We start from the raw sequence: 25986 nt of genomic DNA, 5'->3' as shown, positions 1-25986 counted from the left end.
AGCCTTTCTAATAGTTTCCTTCCACTTCTGATGAGGCATCACAAACCAGTAGATTAATCAACTCAAGGGTCAGATGCATCTCTGACATTCTCTGTGTGGTTATTGTGTCTTAAGGGCATGGCTTTTAGTTTCTGATAATAGACTGTAGGACAAGCTAGAGGTGATAGGGCTGAAGATGTTAATATTCTCATTGGGAGGAACAGAATGTACAGGATTAGAAATGAGGACATCAGAGGGACAGCTCAGGTTAAACAGTTTGGAGACAAAGTTGAAGAGGCAGGGCTGAGATGGACTGGACATGTGCAGAGGAGGGATTGGGTTTATTCTGGACAAGGATGGTAACTGTGGAGCTTAATGTCAATCTCCCAGGCAGGAGGAAAATGGAAGACCACATAGAAAAGTGATGGATGTAGTGAAGGAGCCAATGAACAGAGTTGGTCCCAGACTAGGGCATTTGCAAACACAGTCCTTGGAGACTTCTTCCTGACCTCATCTGTCAACGTATCACCATTGTAAACATGATGGGGCTCAAAACATATCTCTGATGTAATCCTACCCCACCTTGAACCCATCTGTCATTCCTAAACCTCACCATTGCCGCGTTGTTCTCATACACATCCTGCTCCACCCTCACATACTTCTCTGTCACTATTAACTTCCTCATACATACCACAGTCCCTTTCCTGGTACCTTATCATATGTGTTTTTAGATCCACAAAGGCACAGTGCAGGTCCTTCTGGCCTCTATACTTCTCCATCAACACTCTCAATGAAAATATTTAATTTTCAATTTCAATTCAGGGAGGAACGGCCATCTGCCACCACTGGTTAGAGAAGGAAGACAAGATAAAAGACATGCTGTGGAGCGAGCCAGAGATTAATCACAAGTATGATTCAATGCAGAGAGGTGCATGGACACACAATGAGTGAGAAAAGTGACTGAAGAACAAATAGTCAGTGTATCACATCTCTTTTGCTCTTTCTTGGCATGAAACAATAATGCTGCTCACTGATCATCCACTTCAACAACTCTTTCCCATTACCTTCATTATAGTTTAATGATATGACTGAGAAGGTACCGAAGATTAGCTTCTTGGATGTGGGAAGATTCCCGGTGCCTACGACCAATTCATCTACTGTCACCTGGTGCCGACGCTACACTTCAGTTCCCAGCCCGGAATCTATGGTCCGATGGCCCCATGTTCACCTTGCGTCCCTCGTTCGACCGCAGTTTTGATGGCAGATGTGACGTACCACTATGGATATTAGCTTCAGCTAGCCCTGAAGTCACCGCCTGGTGTAACAGGTGCACACAGGTGTTTAATTCAAGTGCCACTGCAGTCAGCTGTTGAGTGCACCAACCAAACGTCATCAATCAGGTTTGCCCTGCTCAACACTCGCTCAATCACAAACAAATCGTTTATTTTAAACGATCTTTTTATAAAGAAATCTCTCAACGTCATGTGTTTAACTGAGACGTGGCAACAAAACGTGGATTATATACATCTGAAGGAAATTTGTTCGACTGGCTGCTCCGTCATCGGAACTCCACGTCTTTCGGGACGTGGCGGAGGTCTCGCTGTTGTGCACCAGGACAGATTCACATGCAGACTGATGAACTCGGATTCCTTTACCTCATCTGAACTGCAGATGATCAAGGTCGGCTCTTTGCTCACCTTTTATTGTATTTTAATCTACTGACCTCCTGGCCCTGCCGGAGTCTTTTTAACTGAATTTAATGACCTCCTGTCATCCATTATTAAATTAGAGAAGGTGGTAATGTTGGGAGATTTTAACCTTCATATTGATGATACATCCTGTAATATGGCTGCTGACTTCATGACTATCACAGAGTCTTTTAATTTTATGCAGCATGTTTCTGGCCCTACACATGTAAAGGGTCACACATTGGACCTTGTTTTCTCCTTGGGTTTAAATATAAATGACATTCGTGTGGAAGATGTTCATGTGAGTGACCATAGCTGCATATATTTTAACTTAACTTTAACCCAAAATAACGATTGAAAGGCGAATCATAAACCTGAACGCCGGCAAAAGGTTCTCTGTCATGTTTGACGCTGAAATGACTTACAATGATTTGGACTCTCTTGTCTCATCCTTTAATAACCAGTGTAATTCTATTTTAGACATAGTGGCACCTCTGAAAAAAAGTACTGTCCTACGTTTGAAATCTCATCCTTGGCTAAATGAAAACATTCGTAATTTCAGGAGATACTGTCGCAAGCTGGAACGTTTGTGGAAGGCTTCCAAGCTTGAGGTTTATAAGTTACACCTTAAAGAATCTATCGTCTTACTAAATGACATGTGGAAAAATGCTAGAACAGAGTATTTTTCACACTTCATAGCTTCAAAAAAGAAATACCCCAAATTCTTGTTTAAAACAATTAAGAGCATTGTTTCTCCTGATGCTCCTTGTGCACCAGTTCACTCAACGTCCGAATGCAATGAGTTTATGAACTATTTCAGAAATAAGGTCATTGCCATCAGGTCTAATATCTGTCCATCATCTTCTCAATATCAGACTTTCAACTTGCCCTCCTCTGATACTTGGTCCTCTTTTTCTCCTGTTACATTACAAGACATCAGAGGCCTGCTTTGTCATATAAAACAGACTTCAAGCCCCCTTGATGTCCTTCCATCTTCACTTTTCACTAGTGTGTTTGATTCCATTGGCCCCCGTATTGTGGAAATGATAAATACTTCTCTTCATACTGGCTCAGTCCCCAGCTTCTATAAAAACAAGCTATCGTCGAGCCAATATTAAAGAAACCCCAGCTGGATCCATCTCTTCCTAACAGTTATAGGAAAATATCCAAATTGTCTTTTATATCGAAAATTTTAGAAAAAGTAGTAGTAGAACAACTTAACTATCTCCTGGATAAAAATACTGTTATGGATACTTTCCAGTCTGGTTTTCGTAAATTGCATTCCACTGAAACTGCCTTACTTAGAGTATCTTGATGGCAGCAGACTCTGGAGAATACACCGTGCTGGTCCTGTTGGATCTCAGCTCTGCTTTTGACACTGTAGATCACAGTATCATGATAAACAGACTCGAGAACTTGTTTGGGATTACTGGTGTTGTTTTAAAATGGTTTATATCATATCTGTCTGAGAGATCTTTTACTGTTTGCATGAATCATGTCACATCAGAATCAACAGTTTTGCCGTGTGGGGTACCTCAGGGATCTGTTCTGGGTCCAATTCTATTTCTACTTTATGTATTTCCCCTAGGCCAAATTATTAAGCACTATAAATATATCTCCTATCATCGCTATGCTGATGACATCCAACTATACTGTTCCTTCAAAATGTCTGAGTTTTATAAATTGTCTAATTTAAGTAATTGCCTGACAGAAATCAACCAATGGTTAAATGACAATTTTCTCCAACTAAACTCTGATAAAACAGAAACTCTAATTATTGCTCCAGACCACATGGTCCCAGAAATCAGGCAGCATATCAGCTTCTTAGACCCCTATGTAAAATCGAGCCTTAGAAACCTCGGTGTTGCTCGAGCAGCACTCTAAGCAGCTGGTCCGAAACTGTTTTTATCATTTACGGAATATTTCTAAACTCAGACCAATGGTATCAAAGCTTGAACTTCAGATGATTATTCATGCTTTTATTTCTTCTCGTTTAGACTACTCTAATGGCCTTTTTACTTGTTTTAACAAATCAGCCTTAAATCGTCTTCAGACTGTGCAGAACGCTGCAGCACATCTCTTAACAGGCATCAAGAGAAGATCGCATATCACTCCAGTTTTAGCCTCCCTTCACTGGTTGCCTGTAAGTTTTAGGTTTCATTTTAAAATTTTAGCTCTAACCTTTAGGGCCCTACATGGTCAGGCTCCTCAATATTTATCTGACCTGCTGAAACCACATACATCTTCTCGGGCTTTAAGGTCATTAGATCAGAGACTGCTGGTGGTACCGCGCACTTGTTTTAAAACTCGTGGTGATCGGGCCTTTCAGACGGTGGCACCACGGTTGTGGAATTCTCTTCCACTGTCTCTTCGCTGCACGGACTCCATTGATTCTTTTAAGAAACAGCTGAAGACATTTTTATTTAGAAAAGCATTTGATTAATTTCCTCTTATGCTGTTTTGATAGTTTTATTATATTACATTGTTTTATTTGCTGTTTTATTTACTGTTATATTGTTTTATATTTCCATTTTCTGTGTTGTAAAGCACTTTGTGATTTTTTTATCTGTGAAAAGTGCTATAAAAATAAATTTTACTTACTTACTTACTTACTTAGTTCTTGGTAACAAATTGCTGTCACTGGCTCTTCACTCTGAACTGGCTTTCATGTGTATTATGTAAAGTTATTTAAAATTAGAGTTTAGTGAACAGCTCATGCCCTCCCTTTGGATGCAACTCCTGACCACATTGCACTTTATACTGTTATACGACAGAACACAAATTTATTTTCAGAACATCACAGAAATATGTATTCAGCTGTTATGTTGTTATCTTTGAGATTTTTTTGAACATCTATGTCACGGTCCTGGGTCTTATGACCCAGTGTTTTGAGTTTTAGTTCATTTTGATGTTTATAGTTTATGTTAAGCCCTTCAGGTTTTCTAAGTTCATTTGTTACCATGTCTAGGTGATTTTAGTTCTTATTAATTCCCCCTCGTGTTTCCAACCCATGTTAAGTCTCCCCTGCTCTTCATGTGTTTCATGTCTGTGTCTTACGTTGTCAAGTTCTGGTTGTCATGTCTGCGTTTCATTATGTTTCCTGTTTTATTTTGGAAGGAGTCGTGTGTTCTTGGTTCTTTGTATTTAGCTTCACTGCTCCTGTCATTAGGTTCATGTTAGTCAGCTGTTTCCTCATGTGTCTCCACTTCCCCTGATCACCTCATGTGTGTATTTAAGTCCTCTGTTTTTGCATGTCATTTGTCAGGTCGTCTGCTCATCCATACCCTCACTTCAGCATTCTATGTCAGTTCACCACGTTTAAGGTTTTTCATGTTTAGCTTTAGTTCACCCAGTTTAGGCTATGGTTTAGTGTTCACCTGTGTCCTGCTGTTGTACTCCCTTTTTGCTGGCCTCAATAAACGGCTTATTTTCTGTTAAATCTACGCCACGTTCAGTTTATGGAGTTGGGTTTGGGTCCTTTTGCCAACACCTACGGTCTGCCCCAGCCAGACCGTGACAATCTAGCTGCTTTGTCTTTTCTCTGTGTTTGTCTGAATCAGTGTGGTGGAAAACAGAGACACTTTATGTACTGACAAGTTTATTTTTATTGAATTTCGGATTACTATTTTGCAGTTTACAAAAGATGACAAACTTTCACTGATTTGTTAGATAAAAGTGTATAAAAACGTTTAAATAGTTCAGAAATAATTCCTTGTTTCCTTGTTTGAATGCTGATTAATATGAAATCAAGAAGAAAACACACAAAAAAATGCAGTTCATAACTGTGTTCATGCCCTTATGTGTGTCTTTGCACACACCAAAATAAAAAACCCCACTTCCAATTACTTTATTTCCTGACCTAATACAGCAACGTCTGCTGGTTTTGGATTAGGTTCATCCCTGTCTCCAGTAGCTTCTGTACCTGACTGTCATTTTGCCTGCTGTTCTCAAAGAGAACACACCTGTTGTCACATTTCTGAATTATTGCTTTCAGCTCAGGTTGACAGGTACGTAGGAAATCCTCAAACTTCATTTCTGCCTGCTGCAGGTCGTCTCCTCTGGTGAACAGGATAATTGTTTGTTCTTTAACTTTGCTCCCAAACGCTTTTTCCAACTTTTTAAAGATATCTCTCTCACCATTTGTAAATCTGCTCACATGTAATACAAGTACATACACACAAGGTCCTGACTCACAAAGCTGTTTGCACTTTTTTACATGTTTGTCCCTAACTGACGGTGCAATGTCATCATCAAAGATGTCAGGAGTATCGATCACACATACATGGAAATCATTCACTTTAGTTTCTGCCACTTGGCACTCTGAGGTGATCGGCTTGGAGCTGGGTCTAGATATGAAGCGTTTCTCTCTGAGGATGCTGTTCCCACTCGCACTCTTTCCACTCCCAGACATTCCCAAAAGGACAATGTTCCATATGGCTGGAGTGCGTCTTCCTGAATAAGTTTATAATGATGATAATGTCAGCGAAATCCCTCATTGCATTACATTCAAAATCTATAAATAATGAAAACGTAAACTCCCACAGTTGCACTAAAATACACAAAAGAGCTTATTTAACATTAGTAAATCCAGTCTTACTATTTGAAGTCTTTCTTGGATCATGAAGGACTCTTTGCTTATAACAACCGTCTGCATAATCCCTATTTAATAACCCATTTTTTAATATGAACTTCTAAAATGCTGCTTAGAAGCATTGGGGTTCACCTGCTTGTGGCTCAGTAGTGTACGGTCCAGTTTGTGATCCATAGTCAGGCCTACAATTTAATAACAGAGAAAAAATAAACCCACCTCAGCTCAAAAACTCTTTTTTTTGTTTTATAAACACTTATTTGTTGTTTCTAACAATATATATATAAAAAAAATCAAAGCCCCTTGTAAAATACATTACCAGAGTTTTTCATAGCATATGTGCACATGGTTAAAGAGAATATGTTTTTCATTTTTATTTAAATAAGGTAAGCCCTAATGCTAGCTCAACAGTTCTGCACTTTCAGCTTTACCTGGCATTGGTTGTTATGAGTTGTTGTGGTTCACATCTCCTTGAATTACTGCTCTGCCAGCAACCCATACTGCAGAAACTGAATGAGTGATCTGTGGGTTCATAAGTCAGAAGCAGCAAAACTCTGAACTCTTCACTTTTGCTGAAGTACATTCATTAAGTATTTTACATTTTAAATTATAAATCATAGACTGCAGGACTTGAGAGATTGTGAAAATAAAGCGTGATGTGATATGAAATCAGAAAGGTTTTCTTTCTCTTTTTATCTGCAATACCTTTAATAACTGTCCTTTTATTTTATTGCTACAAAGCAAAGAAAAGTTTACAAGCAAAACTCACTGTGAGTGGTGGCTCTTCAATCAGGTGCAGCACAGTCTGTGCAGTGAGTGCAGACTGTGCTGCCCTCTATACCTGTCAGCTACAGGAGGTGTGTCCTCTGTGGAGCTATAAATAAAAGATGTGTTTAACAGAAGCTTTATCATTCATCCCTCTCACCTGTGCAGTGACAACAGTGACATTAAGATGGATTTGTTTCCAGCAGGTAAGACCTAAGGTTAATCTTTAGGTTGGTTTGTTACCTTGGAAAGTTTTCACTAAGGTTCTTATTACACCCTTGTGTATATGAGTTAAATCAAATTAGTCAATTGTGTTTCAGGTTCTGATTTGAGGATTGTGATGATTGGAAAAACTGGTGTGGGCAAGAGTGCTGTTGGGAACACCATCCTGGGAAACAAACGTTTCAGATCTTGCCCTTTATCTGGGTCAGTGACTGAGGTCTGTCAAAAAGGTGTGACTCAGTGGGGTAATAGAGTAGTTAGTGTTGTAGACACACCAGGGATCCTGGACACTGCAAAATCAGATGAGCTCATCAAAAGAGAAATTGTGCGTTGTGTTGAAGTCTCGTGTCCCGGTCCTCATGTGTTCCTGTTGGTCATCCAAGTGGGTCGATTCACCAAAGAAGAGAAAAACTCAGTGGAAGCCCTGCAGGAGCTGTTTGGCCCCGAGGCAAACAAGTACATGATTGTGCTCTTCACCCGTGGTGGTGATCTTGGAGGCATGACCATAGAGCAGTACGTACGTGAAGCTGAGCCTGGGCTTAAACGCATCATCCAAAGCTGTGGAGACAGGTACCACGTCTTTGACAACACCAGCAGCGACAAAAAGCAGGTGGTGGAGCTGGTCAAGAAGATTGATGACATGATGGCAGAAAATAGAGGCACACACTACACAGACGCCATGTACAAGGAGGTGGAGGAAGCACACAGACTGGGATTGACACTGCAGCAGTATAGGTTCACTGAGCCGCTGCTTAAGCGTGTCAGACTTTTTCGTATTCTTCTTGGGAGAGATTAAACTGTTGTGATAAATAGTACACGATCTAGACTGAACTGGACAGTTTTTGTACATACACATGAAAGCATGAAGTCTGTTTAGAATGACACAGTGTAGAAAGCTGTTTAGGATCATTTTATTTGAGTTATTACAAAAAATAATGAAGATATCGGTTGCTGATTGTTTGACATTGTATTAAAGTGAAATACTAATCATAATACAAGCTGTGCTTTCAAAGTGTTTCTTGTCTCTGCTTCATCTGCTCCAGCTTGTAGCGAGTTTATAATCAGGGTGGTTTGTGATATCTGAACTGAACTGTATTTTGTATTTTTGTGTGATTTTGAAATGATGAATTATGACTTCTAAGAGGAGAAGTTTGAATTTTATTTGTTTGTTTTTTTTTGTCTGTTTTCTGGTTGTTTAAATGAAATTATTGTGAAGAAAAATTTCCTTTGGGTTCATGATTGTTAATTGTTGCTTCAACATTGTCCATTTTGATGTTTTACCTAAATAAATAATTTAAATACATCACTGTCATCAGTCATGTCTAAGTATAAAACCCCACTTTCACAATCTGAATCAGAATCAGCTTTATTTACTAAATATATGTTTTAACATCCAGGTATTTCCACGTCACATTGCATATCCAATTTTATGTCATCTTTGTTTGTCTCATGACAGCACACAGATGGCATGATAGTGTAGCTTTGTGTTGGAAAGGATCCTGGTTAACTAAGTCACACTGGCATAGTCTCAAGGACATCCTACTGATGTATTCTGACCTTAGACTACTCTCACCAACGGTAATACTGTCCAAATGCTTTTTTTTTGAGTGTTAATTTCTTTAAGTAAATGTGAGTATGAATAAAAAAAATGGTTTAAATGAAATATCCACTGAAGTGAGTTCACTCCATTTATGTTTAAACAGTTTCACCTTTCACAAGAATGTACGCTGATTTTGTTGATTGTACTTTTAACAAATCCACAAAGCTTTCTCACTGTGAGTAATGGTAATGTAGAAGTTAAATTATATTTAATGGCATTCACAACGTATAATTTTCCAGAAATATATAAAAGACATATGTGGGTAAGTTGTATCGTCCTCTTCTCTCTAAACAGAACATACACTGTATAAGATCAATAAAAAATATTTGAAACCTATACTGGGGTATCCACTTGTGTCTGGAATAAAGTCTCTTACAGATAATATTTATCTGTCCATTTACGTATTTGACCAGCATTGACCCAGTTATCTTCTTTTTTGGGAAGACTGTGAGTTTTTGGATCTATGTACGTCAGTAACTTTTGTATCAGAATCAGAATCAGAATCAGAATCAGAAAGGGTTTTATTGCCAAATGTTGAGCAGGTTTACAACATTAGGAAATTGCTGCGGTGCTTCAGTGCAAACATACTGTCATAAATTACGCTTAAATAGACATGAAATAAAAATAAGAATAAGAATTAAAAGTGCTAAATAGATAAATATATACATGATATATACATGAGTGCAGGTGGTGATCAGTGCCAAACATGGAATGATGCAGTGAACACAGCGTAGGGTCATGTGTTAGTGGCGGGAACAGTCATACGGTTATTGTTCATGTGTCCGACAGCAGAGGGGAAGAAACTGTTCTTATGGCGAGAGGTTCTGGTGCGAATGGACCGGAGCCTCCTGCCTGAGGGGAGCAGGTCAAACAGACTGTGTCCAGGGTGAGAAGGGTCAGCTGAGATCCGAGCTGCACGCCGCAGTGTCCTGGAGGTGTACAGGTCCTGCAGAGATGGGAGTCTGCAGCCAATCACCTTCTCAGCAGAGCGCACAACACGCTGCAGTCTCTGTTTGTCTGTTGTTACATTTCCTCTGCTTATTAATGATTTGCGTCATTGTGTTTACCACAGATTAGATCTAGAAGCTAAGCATGTCATGTTTTTATTTAGAAAACTCTGGGAAGGCCAAACCTTGACTCATGGTGTTTTTCCAGCCAGGTATGATTTTATTGCAGTGTCAGTGTGTTTGAGATCATTCTCATGAAGAGAATTAAGCCACTGCCAGTCACATTCTTTCCAGATGATATCACATTGTGCATCGAAATCTAACCTTACTTTTCTGCCTCAAAAGCTGATTCAGTATATCTGGACGTAATGTTTTCAGCGGGAGAAACGTTTCGTTACCTCCGGATGAAGTGAATTTTGGGATGCCCTTACTTGGATGAATGAGCATGCATCAAGATACTTACTTTTCTTGTTTTCAAATTTTTTATCAGATTTGACAAGATCTCCAACACCAAACCATGACAGAGCCTACACCCTGTTTTACAGATGGCTGTAAAAACTCTCTATAGTACCTCTCTCCAGAGCTCCTCGGTACATGTTGATGATTTGAACCAAAATTTTCAAATTCAGGTTAATTACTCTTTAAGACCTAATTTCTTGTTGTCCCTCAGCCTTTTCTCCCAGTGTCCCTTCATTAAGAATGGCTTCTTTACAGCCACCATTCTGAGATTCTTAAGAACATCATCTATTATGAACAGTTTTTCCACTTTTTAGAAGTCAAAAGTATCGCTGTCATACTTTTCATTCAGAGAATAATCTATCTGAGGTGTTCTGGATATTTTTGTTGGACACAATGAGCCAACACGAAGTTGTGCTGTGATCTTTTAACATTTGGTCCAACACTACTTTCCTATGATTAAAATCATTAATGGGCGTTCATAGCCTCTTGAAAAGGAACAAGGATTTTGGTGAGAGGATGGAACAAATTTGACAGGAAGTTGTCACAGAAGTTGGTGATGTGAAACAAAAACTTGTAAACTGTAGGTGCAAACCCACAGACAATCTCATAATCATACGGAAAGATTCAGGAAGGTTTTCGTGAGGAAATACTTTTCTTAAAGACATGTGGTCAGAGAGAAAACCAGGAAGTTCCTTGTAACATGTAAATTTTAAAAAAAGGCACCAAAAAGAAAACAATGCAATCATCAGCACTCAGAAAACAAATAAGCAATTATTCTATTGTTTTCAGGAGCTGGAAGAAAGATTTGTGTCTTTTAAAGTAGTTACAGTTGAAGCCACTATGACGACATTTTCTGATTTTCTAACAGAGAATCATTAGTAATCACAAAAATGTGGTTTGTGCTCAGCCAAGTCATCTTTATAAGGAGACAGAACTACATCTTCAGATGATTACTATTGCGCTCTACCATCATACATCCAGTGTGCTGATAAATTCACTGGTTGCCTTAATGCACTTTTCTACTCTATTTGAGTAGTGCTTAAAAAAAATCCTCATTCAGTAATTCATATAAGCACTTTTTTTTCTACATCTTAGTGCTTTCTAGCTAACATCTAATCTGACTTTATGCTAGTGACAGAGACTGGCCAGTTGCTTTCTGTACTTAAAATATATGTCTATGTGCTTTATTTGTTTCCTCAAAACAAATCTAACAAGGAAAAAAAGGGAACCGTCCAGTTATTTTCAAATAAGAAAAATGAAAAAAAAAAAACACGAAATGAATCCTTTTGTCATATATGTTTTTCTCATGAGTATGATTACTGTTATTTACTTAGAATTAGGTTTAGAAAGGGATTTAGTTTTATAGAAATTCAGATAAAATCTGTAATGTGGCTAGATTACTATGTAGGAAGTACAGTGGAAACCACAGCTGTTACTTTTCATTAAGAAACTACTGGCCTATCTACAAGTAATAAATTGTTCAAGGCTTCTTAGAAAAAAACAGGGATGTTGTTGTAGGACCTGAACAAATGTGACAGAAAGTTTGATAATGATGTGGAAAAACCTGTAACACCTGTTGGATTCCACCCAGAGTGTTTTCACTGACACCTGAAGAAGCTCATAATGAAACACAAACATTCAGGAAGGTTTGCTGTGAGGAAATCACTTCCTTAAAGCCATGCCATGAGGAAGAAAAGCAGGATGTTCCTTGTATACATATTAATCAGCAAAACTGTCATTGCCTGGTTTCAGCTGATGTTTATCTTGTTCTCTCAGGCAGTTATGAGCCTTTATTTGTCACTTGCAGTTGCCTGCAGCGAAATTGAACGTTTTCTGACCATACATACATTACACAAACATCACATCAGGGAGAACGGTCAGAAGAGGTTGCGTAAAGAAAAACAAGGAAATCCATCCATTGTGTCCTGGAGGAAACGTTCCTCCAGGACACGGTGGCGAGGTTTATTAAACTCCACCGAGACAGCTGGTGACGCAAATCTGAAGGCCAATTTCACAGCTGCTCACTTCCGGCCTACCCGGCCTTCGGAGGACTCGGCCCACATAGACTGCGAAGGCCGGGTCCTCAGGGGGATGCAGCCTCTGAATTTGGACACAGCTTATAACCCATGTCACTAAAATGTTACTCTGTAGCTGAATGTGTCTTAGTTTAAGTGAAATGAGATTATTTTGACTAGAAATAAGACAAATATATGTTTTAAGATTTTGAGTTTTTGCAGTGTAGACTGTTTTTTTTGTACCCTAAATATTCTTTACCCATTCAGATGAAGACAATCTTAGAAACCTGAAGAAAAATCCAATGTGTTGAAGCATGTCTACTAACTATAAATGTGATACACCACCCAATTTGAACGTTCACAGAAATAACTGATTAACATGACCTATGAATATAAAACAATCTACAACTGGAACCAGCTTCAGAGTGATATATTTTTGAATGTATGGGTATTTCTGAAAATATTTAAATACATTCCCAAAAACTGTGTCTAAATTTCTAAAAACTTGACACAAAGTAAAAAACGTTAGAACTTTTTTGTTAAAATTTTACATCAAATAAAATTCAAAATCATGTTCTCTTTTCTAAAAACCGACATTCGTGCTCTGGTTGTATTGAAGTTCTGCCACCCTGTGGCAAAACTTTATGACTCACAAGAGAATCACGGCGCAATGTGTGTTTGTAAGAAAGACGATGTATTGTTTTGAAATATGTGTGTTAATGTCTTCATTTAATTTAATAAAATATAGGCAGTCTGTGAAACTATCATAAAAAAACTACCATGAAAAATCACTTTTTTGTAGTTTCATTAAAAAAGGTAACTTTTTATATATTCTATTTTGATTACTTTCTGTTTTTATTTTTTGTGTTTTTGGCTTATAGCTAAAGACAATCAAATAATTCTTATCTGGCTCTTACAATTGTAGTTGTGAAACTCTCATTAGTGATACAATGTACATTCAGATTACTACAGATGTGTGTCTTACAGACCATTATATAAAAACAGAACAAAACACTGTGACAAACATGATTTATCACAGTGATAGTCATTCAAAACATGACTATCAAATGTGATCATGTGAAACACGAATTCCAGAAAAGTTGGGACATTCTTTGAATTTTAACAAAATGTAAACTAAAAGACTTTCAAATCACATGACCTAATATTTTCTCTATAACAGAATGTAAATGACACAACAAATGATTAAACCATGAAATTTTACTTTTTTATACAATTTTATTTAATTTTTGTGCATAAAAAATTCTTAGTTTGAACATTCATGTGATTCATAATGTGATTTTCAAGTATTTTAGTTGCTCAAACTTTAAGAACGACGCATTTTTTCTGGAATTTAGGTTGCATGTTTTGGCTTGATATTATCCATACAAAAAAGTTTCATTAATAGTGATTTACAATTGACTAGTTTGTTTGGATGCATTCCAGATATGCTTCATTATGCTGGGATCATTCTGTCGTTCACAGCCTTAGATGAAACCAGAAGGTGAAATGTAAAAAGAATATTTTAGAAGTGACAAATTCTTCAACCACACGCTGTCCTTTAAATTCACCAGCAATGAATGCACTTGATAAATAACTGCACTGTTACAAAAAACATCGTAAAACAACGGTAATCTTCCGGCAGCTGGGGCGCCAAAATACGACCGTGAAATAACAGAAAATAACTGTCCCATAAAAATACGGTTATTTTCAGTAATGAAAATAGAGTTTGTTGCGCTAATTTGACATGGGATTCTGCCTTTTCCAAGTGCTTTTAGACATTAAATTAGGAACATTTTTACGCGATCAAACAATGAAATTACCTATAAACAAGGTCACTGAATGTGGAAATATGAATCATAATACGTAAATGTGCAGAAATATACAGTTAACAGTTGGTTCGAATAATAATTGATTGGACGTCCAGGGACAGAGGCGAGGCTGCCATATCGCACCATCGGCCCCTTTGGCCATCACTAGTAGGCGGTAGATGAAGAGTCTTGACCACGGACACAACGACGGAGAGTGTCCGAGCCGGGGTGCGAACCGGCAATCTTTTGATCACAAGGCGAACTGCCAACCCTTGAGCCACGAACGGCCTAACTAGCAATGATAATAATACTTATGTGATGCAACTCAAGCTTATAGGGATCATGTTATATACTTTTCCATAGCATTACATTTGAATTCGATCTTTCAAATAACGGACAGATATTTGTGAGATCATGATACATTTGTATCATTTGTATTTTAACAATCTAAATATGCATATGTACAGACAGATACATTTTAATTTAATTTAATTATGTTGTATTACATTAGGCAAGGCAAGGCAAGGCAAGGCAAGTTTATTTGTATAGCACAATTCAACAACAAGGTGATTCAAAGTGCTTTACAGAGACATTAGAAACAAAAACAAATAAAAAGCATGATTTAAAATTGATTAAAACAAGCAAATAAAACAAACTAACTAATTAACAAACAAACAAACAAACAAAACAGTATATAAAATCAAAACAGATAAAATCAAAACAGATAAAATCAGTAGTTAAAATGTTAGTTTTGAAATTTAAGCTTAAAAGTGTGGATTTGGTGCTTTATTCAAATGCTGCTGAGAACAGGTGAGTCTTCAACCTGGATTTAAATAAACTGAGTGTTTCAGCTGATCTGAGGCTTTCTGGGAGTTTGTTCCAGATATAAGGAGCATAAAAGCTGAATGCAGCTTCTCCGTGTCTGGTTCTGACTCTGGGAACTGATAAAAGACCGGATCCAGATGACCTGAGGGATCTGGATGGTTCATGCTGGGTCAGGAGGTCGCTGATGTATTTTGGTCCTAAACCATTCAGAGCTTTATAGGCCAGCATCAGAACTTTAAAGTCTATCCTCTGACGGACAGGCAGCCAGTGTAAGGACCTCAGAGCTGGACTGATGTGGTCCACTTTTTTGGTCTTAGTGAGGACTCGAGCAGCAGAGTTCTGAATGAGCTGTAGTTGTCTGACTGATTTTTTTAGGTTACAGTGATTACAGTGATTTAACGTTAATTTACATTCAAAATGTGAAGTCAAAGTCTATTTACGTAACTTTAATGATATTCTAGAAGAACAGAACATTACTGTAAAATGCACAGTAAAATACCTTCATATTAGGGTTTTTTCCTACAGTCGCAGCCATACCCGCGACCGTGTTGTTAGTTCACATTCATTGGCCGATGCTTAGCGTCATGTTATTTATATTAATTGCAATTCCTACCTCTACATTTCTTTTTCAAAATATATAATTAGCACAGTGTGTCCGTGCAATGTTTTACATTGTGGCATGCAGAGAAATCTTAACAACGAAGCTCACAGAGAGAGATTGAGCTTGTTGTTTAACCCCAAGCTGGTAGGGGGAGGTCTTTATTAAAACACTTGCTGTGCTACAATGTGCCTCAAGGTTCAACAACAGCACAACAGAAGTCACTCATGGTACAGCACTCTCTCTACAAAACAACAACTGTCAGTGACGCTGCACCACGGCGTAAACACAACATTCAAGATAATGAATAATGGCAGAAATGAACTTTCTCCAAAGGGTGGCGGGTCTCTAACTTAGAGATAGGTTGAAGAGTTCGGCCGTCCATGAATGGCTCAGAGTCGAGCCGCTACTCCTCCACATTATAAGGAACCAGTTGGGGTGGTTCCGGCATCTGACAAGGATGCCTCCTGGGTGAGGTATTGCAGGCATTTCCCATTATATGTTACAATGGGTAGGACTAGACATCACCTCAGATGTAATGTTGAAGAAAAAGAGGGGGGGGGAAATGGTGACCAGGTACAAAAGTTTCATGCAGAAGAGATAAGCTGCATTTTCTTCTTTTTTCTATGTTTTACTTTAATATGATTTATCAGCAGCTCCATCACACAAATATTGATTTCAACATGATTTTTTTCACTCAGTTACATAATGTAGGAATGTGTTGATCAAAAATATATTTTGATAAATATTTATATTTTTAACGAAGAATTAAAAATGATTTAGTATTAGCAAAAGCACACATAAATAAACTCTTCTTCTGTATCACTTTACCCATGGAAAGACTAGTTATTATTTCCTTTTACCCTCAAACAATGTCCAAAAGGTAAAACAGAAATCCAAAACTGGAAGAACCAGTTTGAACCCACAGCTCTGTCACTGTCAAATGCCAGAGGCATGCCAGCTGTAAAGCTATAAAAGCACTGTGTTGAACAGAGGCTTTAACATTCATCTCTCTCACCTGCGCAGTGACAACAGTGAAGTTAAGATGGCTTCATTTCCACTATGTAAGATTTATAGTTAATCTTCATCAAATAAAAGTAGTGAATTGTGTTTGAGGTCCTGTGAAGTGAATTGTGAATTGTGAATTGTGTTTCAGGTCCTGATTTGAGCATTGTGATGATTGGGAAAACTGGTGTGGGTAAGAGCGCTGTTGGAAACACCATCCTGGGAAAAACAAATTTCAGCTCTTGTCCCTTACTGGGGTCAGTGACCGAGGTCTGTGAAAAAGGTGTGGCACAGATGGGTAACAGGTCAGTTAGTGTTGTAGACACACCAGGGATCATGGACGTTGCGAATTCAGATGAGTTCATCAAAAAAGAAATCAAGAAATGTGTTGAAGACTCCTCTCCCGGTCCTCATGTGTTCCTGTTGGTCTTCCAAGTGGGTCGATTCACTAAGGAGGAGAAAAACTCAGTGAAAGCCCTGCAGGAGCTGTTTGGCCCAGAGATAAACCAGCACATGATTGTGCTGTTCACCCGTGGCGGCGATCTTGAAGACATGACCATAGAGGAGTATGTAAATGAAGCTGATCTTGGACTTCAGCACATCATTGAAAGCTGTGGAAACAGGTTCCACGTCTTTGACAACACCAGCAGTGACAGAAAGCAGGTGGAGCAGCTGGTCAAGAAGATTGATGACATGGTGGCAGCAAATGGAGGCATACGCTACACAAACGCCATGTATAGACAGGTGGAGGAAGCACACAGTAAGGGATTGGCCGTGGATGAGTGTAAATTCACTGAGTCGCTGTTTCAGCGTATCAAAATGTTTCGTACTGTTCTTCATGGAGATTAAATTATTGTAATAAATAGTGATGAATCTAGTCTAAACAGGACAGTTTCTGTACCCATTTGTAAGTCTAGTCTGACACAGACTTACAGTGTAGACAGCTGTCTACATTATTTAACTTTATCTTTTGGTATTCAAGAGGAAAGCATTATAAAGTGAAATAATAATCATAGTACGAGCTTTTCTCTACTGCATCTGCTCCAATTTGTAGTGAGTTTGCAACCCTGATGGTTTGGTGTTAAATTTATTTTAAATAGTGTGTTTTATGCATATTTTCAGTCAATGACTTGTTTTTAAATGATGGCATGAAGTTTGAAATGTATTTTCTTTTCTTTGCCATTTTTGTCTGAAAATATTGTGAAAAGCATTTAATTTTGTCAATGATTGTTTATTGTTGCTTCAGTGTAATTCTTTTAAATGTTATATCTCAATAAATAATTTCAATGCATCGCTGTCATCATTTCTTTCTAATTCTAAAACACTGCTTTCTTTTCTTTTTTTTTCTTTTTTTTTTGTGTCCCGTTTGGATCTTTAGCCATCAGAATTGTTGTCTTGAGGCCAAGAAAGATGCCAAGCGGATTTATTTTACCAAGTGGATCATCATGGCCTTGCCATATTGGTCCATTTGATTGACCTTTATTATAATTATGAATTTATTTTATTTTCAGTTGCAAACGGGACGGACATAACTGTGGGATAGGACAGGGGGAAAGAATGAAAGAAAGAGGGGGAGAGAAAGAAAGAAAACCAAAGGGGAGAAGAGACGGTGAGAAGGGGGGGAAGAGAGAAAAAAAAAAAACAAACAAAAAAAAAAAAAAAGGTATGGAGGAGATCAAAACTCCAGACATCTAGAGGCCCCCAGAACACAAGAGACCAAGGAAGACCCACAGAGGGGCAGCTGCGCCACTGTCCCAGTAAGAGCTGAGGAGAGTCCCAGATGAGGGCTCACTCAGCAGCCGCGGAGCAGAAGCCAGGGTTAGTTGCAGTGACGTGCCCGTGAGCTCCGCCGGCAGCCAGCTGTGCCTGAGTGACCGAGCCCCAGGCCGAGAGGCCGGGGGCACCCCACCTCCGAAGTGGCCCGAGCGAGCCCCAGGCTCCAGGCCCCGATAAGCGGCCGCCAAGGAGTGAGCCGGTGTGTACCCGGACGCCCACCCCCAGACACAAAGAACCACCAACGCACCGATGTCTGAGGGGGTCCGCCACTGGCAGGGGAAGTGGTGGTGGGTGGAGATAGGCCTCCAAACCTTGGAGGGCCTGAGATGTCCCCAGAGAGGTGGCGTCTGATACCCAACCTGACATATAGACACAGACATACAGGCACACACAGACACAAACATCCATTCCCACCCTCATGCTCTCATATGCACTTACTCCACACTCAACCAACGTGGAGACAGACATAAAGAGACGCTGTACACACTATCACACTCCCCAAGCATACTCTACGAACCGGGTCTAGGTACTCTTGCCCCTGGAGGGGGGAACTGCACCCAGACCCTGGTGTTTCCAGTCTACATAACCATGGCTATCAAAATTGCCCATGTATGTTTTTTTCTTAATGATGCTATTTTATGCATATGTATAAAAATATATGGAAATAAGCTGCCTTCTTCCTGTTTCGTGCAATGTGTTGGTTTTTGTGTGTGTCATATGTCATTTACTCAGTTATTACATTACTTACTAATATCGTCATGTACTGTATGTACAGTGAGTATAGTACTGGGGTTGTATTTATCAGAATGCAGACAAATAATGTTGGTCAGTAAACAGTAAAGCTGTATTTGGTTTCCTTACTTTTTAACTCAGACATGGGCCGAGTATGTGTTCCCAGTTTATTTGATGTATTTTTGAATCCCTTCAGTAGCCATTTTCAGAATAGAGTATTTTCTACAGTTTCCCAATAACTGAGAAATGTGAATGAAATTAAAGTTTTGGAACTAAAAATATGAAAATACCTAAAAGTCAGAGGTTAGGAAAATTAAAAAGATTCCCAACAACATCACACTGCATCTGGATCATAACAAAGTGAGCTCTTCCTTATGACTGCCCTCTACAGCAAGTCCAGGTGTAACTACAGACTTTATGTCAACCAGTCAGTTGCACATTAATAATGGAATAAAGTGAATTAATAAAAATGTTATTTACTATACACTGTTCCAAAAAATAGTAATGTCAAATTATTTTACTGTGTAGTTTACAGTCGTGTACTGTTTTTCTAGAATATCATTACATTTACATAAGTAGACTGATCTGACACGTCAAATGTAAAATAACATAACATCACTGTAAATGTAATAAAAAACAATTTACTTGTTTTTTAAATATACTTTTTTGTACATATGCATATTTAGATTGTAAAAATGCATCCAGAAATGTCTCCCATCATGCCTTGGGACATGTGTTGCTGTTTAGATGTTCTTGTTCTATTGTTTATGGTTACGTTACTTTTAACTGTTATCTTGAATGTTGTGTTTACGCCTGTCATGAGTCGCTGTGTGGCAGGCAGGAGTTGGACGCAAAATGCAGGCACTCAGGCATGAGGTTTAAACACAAACAAACTCAGCTTTATTTGCTGGCAGGGGAAAGTCATAAAAAAGGCAAACTAAACTAAACTAAACTGGAAACTCATAAACAAAACTCAGTGAGACACAGGGAGATCCACACAGCATGAGGGACGACGCGACACGGACACAGAGAAACACAAGGCTTAAATACACAGAGGGAGCAATCAGGGAATGAGTAACAGGGGGGAAACACAGCTGGGCAAATCAGGCCTAACGAGACAAAGGAAACACAACCAGACGCATTTACATGAGACACGGACTTTCAAAGTAAAACAGGAAACATAACACAGACTGAACTTAGACACACAGACAGGCACTACAGAGGGAACAGAGACGTGGGACCAGGGCAGACACGAAACAAATGAAACACAACGAGCCAGAAACCAAAACACAGGGAACAAAGTCCAAAACAACAGCACTGAGGCCCAGGAACAGTCCAAAAGCAAACAAACAAAAGAGCCCACGAAAGGCGCAGAGGCCCAGGCAACAGTCTCGAAAAGTTCAGGGGGGCGGCCCGGAGGCTGACGGCCCAAGAGCCCAGAAAATAATTCAGGAGGCCGGGGAGGCGGGAAGCACCGGCGGCGACGGAACAGATCAGGAGGGTGGCCGGGCAGGAGGCACCGGCGGCGACGTAGTTCAGGGGGCCATCCATGATGGCGGCGTAGTTCAGGGAGCTGTCCATGATGGCAACGACGTCCAGTCATCGGCCGAACAGGACATGCAGGACGAGCAGGCCGGACAGGACGTGCTGGCCGGACCGGACATGCAGGACGAACAGGACCAGACGGCATGGGGACCTCAGGCGCAGACGAAGCTAGACGGAGCGAGGCAGGACCAGGCGACACCAAAGGCGAAGACACGGAGGCAGGACCAGGCGACGCCGAAGGCGAAGACACGGAGGCTGGACCAGGCGGAGCTGAAGACACGGAGGCTGGACCAGGCGAAGGTGGTGGCGCTGCAGGCGACGGCGTGGGAGCCGCAAGTGGTTGCTGGACGGGCCCCTCGGACCCTCCAGCGGGAACAGACGGCTGAAGCGGTCCCTCGGACCCTCCAGCGGGAACAGACGGCTGAAGCGGTTCCTCGGACCCTCAAGCGGAAGCAGGTTGCTGGACGGGCCCCTCGGACCCTCCAGCGGGAACAAACGGCTGAGCAGCCAAGTGACCCTGTGGCTGAGCAGCTGATGCAAAAAATATAGCCCCAGAATAAATAGTCCCATGGCCCGAAGAAAGAGAAAAAGTGTCCTTTTCGCTCACCACAGCCGGCTGTTTTGACATCCGGCTGTGGGGTGACACGTCCGGCTGTGGGGTGACACGCCGGTGGCGTGGCCGCCGCTTCCTCCTCGGTGATGGCTCCAATGGGCCGGGCAACTCCAAGTCCGGCGGGCTGGGCAGCACATCTTTCTCCGAGTTGGGTAGGTGAGCGGTAGCAACAGGGGGATGCAGAAGAAGCTCATTAAGGAAAAACTCCTGTATGAGTGGGTGAAGTGAGTCCAAAAGCCAGGGGAGACCAGAAACCAGTCGCTGTAGCCGGTTCGCTACAGCACGCTGAAATTCCTCCCCAGGATGATTCAGCCACAGGTCACATAATTTATCCACTGAATAAATTATATCCTCCCTGAGCTCTTCAGACGGGGCAAGTGCTGCTGGGTCCATGTACTGGTCGCGTCATTCTGTCATGAGTCGCTGTGTGGCAGGCAGGAGTTGGACGCAAAATGAAGGCACTCAGGCATCAGGTTTAAATACAAACAAACTCAGCTTTATTTGCTGGCAGGGGAAAGTAATAAAAAAGGCAAACTGATTTGCCATTCCCATTGATCTTGTACAATTCTAGGCATTCCAGTATCCAGCTGTGGGGCATTGAGTCATAGGCCTTCTTGTAATCAATCCAGGCAGTGCACAGGTTGGTCAGTCTGGTCTTGCAGTCTCGGCTGACTGTTCTGTCTACCAGTAGCTGGTGTTTTGCGCCTCTGGTATTCTTGCCAATTCCTTTCTGTGTCCCGCTCATGTATTGACCCATGTGCCTGTTCATCTTAGCCGATATGATGCCTGACAGGAGCTTCCATGTAGTACTGAGGCAGGTTATTGGTCGGTAGTTGGAGGGGACCGGTCCCTTCTTGGGGTCCTTGGGGATCAGGACCGTCCGACCTTCGGTTAGCCATTCCGGGTGTCTCTCGTTAATTAGCAGCTGGTTCATTTGTGCTGCCAGACGCTCGTGGAGTGCAGTCAGCTTCTTTAGCCAGTAGGTGTGAACCATGTCGGGCCCTGGTGCTGTCCAACTCTTCATACTGGAGACCCTTTCTTGGATATCTGCCACTGTGATGGTTACTGGACCCTGTTCAGGGAGGTCGCTGTGGTCTGCCCTCAGATCCACTAGCCACTGAGCATTGCCGTTATGGGTTGCGTCCTTCTCCCATATGCTCTTCCAGTATTGCTCCGTCTCCAGCCTTGGTGGTGCTGTTCTCTTATTATTGTTCCCTTGCCACTGAGAGTACATATATATCTACATATATATCTACATATATCTATATATATATATATATATATATATAAAAAAACAAAACACCCAGCACGCCCCTGCGGGCGGTTTATCCTTCAAGCTCGGGTCCTCTACCAGAGGCCTGGGAGCTTGAGGGTCCTGCGCAGTATCTTAGCTGTTCCCAGGACTGCGCTCTTCTGGACAGAGATTTCCGATGTTGTTCCCGGGATCTGCTGGAGCCACTCGCCTAGCTTGGGAGTCACCGCACCTAGTGCTCCGATTACCACGGGGACCACCGTTACCTTCACCCTCCACATCCTCTCCAGCTCTTCTCTGAGCCCTTGGTATTTCTCCAGCTTCTCGTGTTCCTTCTTCCTGATATTGCTGTCATTCGGAACCGCTACATCGATCACTACGGCCGCCTTCTTCTGTTTGTCTACCACCACTATGTCCGGTTGGTTAGCCACCACCATTTTGTCCGTCTGTATCTGGAAGTCCCACAGGATCTTAGCTCGGTCATTCTCCACCACCCTTGGGGGCATCTCCCATTTTGACCTCGGGACTTCCAGGTTGTACTCAGCACAGATGTTCCTGTACACTATGCCGGCCACTTGGTTATGGCGTTCCATGTATGCCTTGCCTGCTAGCATCTTGCACCCTGCTGTTATGTGCTGGATTGTCTCTGGGGCATCCTTACACAGCCTGCACCTGGGGTCTTGCCTGGTGTGATAGACCCCAGCCTCTATGGATCTTGTGCTCAGAGCTTGTTCTTGTGCTGCCATGATTAGTGCCTCTGTGCTGTCTTTCAGTCCAGCTTTGTCCAGCCACTGGTAGGATTTCTGGATATCAGCCACCTCCTCTATCTGCCGGTGGTACATACCGTGCAGGGGCCTGTCCTTCCATGATGGTTCCTCGTCTCCCTCCTCTTTCTTGGGTTTCTGCTGCCTGAGGTATTCACTGAGCACTCGGTCAGTTGGGGCCATCTTCCCAATGTATTCTTGGATGTTCCTTGTCTCATCCTGGACTGTGGTGCTGACACTCACCAGTCCCCGGCCCCCTTCCTTCCGCTTATCGTACAGCCTCAGGGTGCTGGACTTGGGGTGAAACCCTCCATGCATGGTAAGGAGCTTTCTTGTCTTTATGTCAGTGGTTTCTATCTCCTCCTTTGGCCAGCTTATTACCCCAGCAGGGTATCTGATCACGGGCAGGGCGTATGTGTTGATGGCCCGGATCTTGTTCTTACCATTCAGCTGACTCCTCAGGACTTGCCTGACCCTCTGCAGGTACTTGGTGGTTGCAGCCTTTCTAGCGGCCTCTTCATGGTTCCCATTTGCCTGCGGGATCCCCAGGTACTTGTAACTGTCCTCTATGTCTGCAATGTTGCCTTCTGGTAGTTCAATCCCCTCAGTTCTGACTACCTTCCCTCTCTTTGTTACCATCCGACTACACTTCTCCAGTCCGAACGACATTCCAATGTCATTGCTGTATAGCCTGGTAGTGTGGATCAGTGAATCGATGTCTCGTTCACTCTTGGCATACAGCTTGATGTCATCCATGTACAGGAGGTGGCTGACAACTGCTCCGTTCCGTAGTCGGTATCCGTAGCCAGTCTTGTTAATGATCTCACTGAGGGGGTTCAGGCCTATGCAGAACAGCAGTGGGGACAGAGCATCTCCTTGGTAGATCCCGCACTTGATGGTAACTTGTGCTATGGGCTTGGAGTTGGCCTCTAGTGTTGTACGCCACATCCCCATTGAGTTCCTGATGAAGGCTCTTAGGGTCCCATTGATCTTGTACAATTCTAGGCATTCCAGTATCCAGCTGTGGGGCATTGAGTCATAGGCCTTCTTGTAATCAATCCAGGCAGTGCACAGGTTGGTCAGTCTGGTCTTGCAGTCTCGGCTGATTGTTCTGTCTACCAGTAGCTGGTGTTTTGCGCCTCTGGTATTCTTGCCAATTCCTTTCTGTGTCCCGCTCATGTATTGACCCATGTGCCTGTTCATCTTAGCCGATATGATGCCTGACAGGAGCTTCCATGTAGTACTGAGGCAGGTTATTGGTCGGTAGTTGGAGGGGACCGGTCCCTTCTTGGGGTCCTTGGGGATCAGGACCGTCCGGCCTTCAGTTAGCCATTCCGGGTGTCTCTCGTTAACTAGCAGCTGGTTCATTTGTGCTGCCAGACGCTCGTGGAGTGCAGGTAGCTTCTTCAGCCAGTAGGCGTGAACCATGTCGGGCCCTGGTGCTGTCCAACTCTTCATACTGGAGACCCTTTCTTGGATATCTGCCACTGTGATGGTTACTGGACCCTGTTCAGGGAGGTCGCTGTGGTCTGCCCTCAGATCCTCTAGCCACTGAGCATTGCCGTTATGGGTTGCATCCTTCTCCCATATGCTCTTCCAGTATTGCTCCGTCTCCAGCCTTGGTGGTGCTGTTCTCTTATTGTTCCCTTGCCACTGAGAGTACACCTTTGCTGGTTCTGTGGAGAACAGCTGGTTTATTCTCCTGCCTTCTATCTCTCTGGTGTACCTCCTCAAGCGGCTGGCCAAGGCTGTGAGTCTTTGCTTGGCAGTTTCCAAGGCCTCAGGTATAGACAGCTTGCTGTATTTCTTAGGCACCTTATTTGTCGCACCTTTCTGCAACTCCGTTAGTTGGCTAACCTCTCTCCGTGCTACTTTGATCTTGCCCTCTAGCCTCCTTCTCCATGGAGGGTACTGCCCCTTGTGGCTGTTCAACTTGTAGCCAAGCATCTCACTGATCACTGCTGCCGTATTGTAGATCAGCTTGTTAGTGTCGGTAATCGTGGTTGTAGGTATTGCCCGTAGTGTTGCATTAACATCATCTAGCAGACCTTCTGAGGGTACTTCACGTAATCTTGGTAACCGGCTACGGGGGATCCAGGTTTCAAGCTTGGCCATGATCCTATTTTTCAGGTCAGTTCCTCTCGCACTCAACGATCCTTCTCCTATCACACTTGGGGCTATGTACCCAATCTCGGGTGGGGGTGATGATATCTCCCCCCTGACCTGGCGTCCTGACTCCTCCTTGCCGTAGCATTTGTGTTGTACCTCGTCAATCTCTAGCTGTGAGAGCAGTCCCTTCTTTCGAATGTTGGAACACTGAGCTACTAGTTGTTTCGCCGTCATTGTGGATGTTGGGTATCGAAGAATCCATAGGTCCCTCATCCTATTCATGTAGCCCCTTCCGCCGGGGTTACTTGCGTAGTAGCATTCCAACAACGCCCTGTTTTCGTCCCTTGCCCACCGATGCCTTCTTGTTCCAGTAGCCCACTTTTCGTCAGGGTGCCCTGGTTCCTCAACACCTGACGCGGACCTTGTTGATCCGGGCGACGTCCGAGCCGGCATGCCTTCATATTTATCTGTCTCGCTCATGTCTGCGGTAGGCTTGCTTAGCATAGGGGGTCTAGCCTTAGGACCCTTACTGGATACAGACGGCCCAGGCAGGAATCGAACTTGCGATCCTCTGTTCCAAAGGCGTGTAGTCTAACCACTACGCTATCCAGCTGCTCATATATATATATATATATATATATATATATTAAAAAAAAAAAAAAACACCCAGCACGCCCCTGCGGGCGGTTTATCCTT

General features: G+C 41.9%; 4 protein-coding genes across 4 annotated transcripts in view; 3 read left to right on the top strand and 1 right to left on the bottom strand.

Annotated features, from left to right (window-relative positions):
• Window positions 1-5504: 5504 nt before the first annotated feature.
• Window positions 5505-6754, bottom strand: LOC309714618 (uncharacterized protein; the record flags this gene model as incomplete). Its single annotated transcript, XM_082547161.1, has 3 exons — window positions 5505-6119; window positions 6391-6440; window positions 6687-6754. 3 exons carry the CDS (start codon window positions 6752-6754, stop codon window positions 5527-5529), a joined length of 711 nt encoding a protein of 236 aa, XP_082403287.1. The 3' UTR covers window positions 5505-5526.
• A 427-nt stretch (window positions 6755-7181) lies between these two features.
• Window positions 7182-8383, top strand: LOC309713830 (GTPase IMAP family member 7-like). Its single transcript, XM_082545697.1, has 2 exons — window positions 7182-7226; window positions 7341-8383. Exons 1-2 carry the CDS (start codon window positions 7208-7210, stop codon window positions 8036-8038), a joined length of 717 nt encoding a protein of 238 aa, XP_082401823.1. The 5' UTR covers window positions 7182-7207; the 3' UTR covers window positions 8039-8383.
• Window positions 8384-16511: 8128 nt separating this feature from the next.
• LOC309713829 (GTPase IMAP family member 7-like) lies at window positions 16512-17759 on the top strand. The gene is made up of 2 exons (XM_082545696.1): window positions 16512-16558; window positions 16651-17759. The coding sequence occupies exons 1-2, from the start codon at window positions 16540-16542 to the stop codon at window positions 17346-17348; spliced, it is 717 nt and encodes a 238-aa protein (XP_082401822.1). The 5' UTR covers window positions 16512-16539; the 3' UTR covers window positions 17349-17759.
• A 2147-nt stretch (window positions 17760-19906) lies between these two features.
• The window catches only part of LOC309713828 (uncharacterized protein), a 150029-nt gene continuing 143949 nt past the window's right edge, over window positions 19907-25986 (top strand). Inside the window, exon 1 of the mRNA XM_082545695.1 lies at window positions 19907-20651. Coding sequence (XP_082401821.1) covers window positions 20268-20651 — 384 coding nt within the window. The 5' untranslated portion in view covers window positions 19907-20267. The remainder of the gene's footprint in view (window positions 20652-25986) is intronic.

The sequence above is a fragment of the Aulonocara stuartgranti genome, assembly GCF_965226115.1.
Source record: "Aulonocara stuartgranti genome assembly, chromosome: 9".
Classification (NCBI taxonomy): domain Eukaryota; kingdom Metazoa; phylum Chordata; class Actinopteri; order Cichliformes; family Cichlidae; genus Aulonocara; species Aulonocara stuartgranti.
This window is presented reverse-complemented; position numbering and strand designations above follow the sequence as displayed.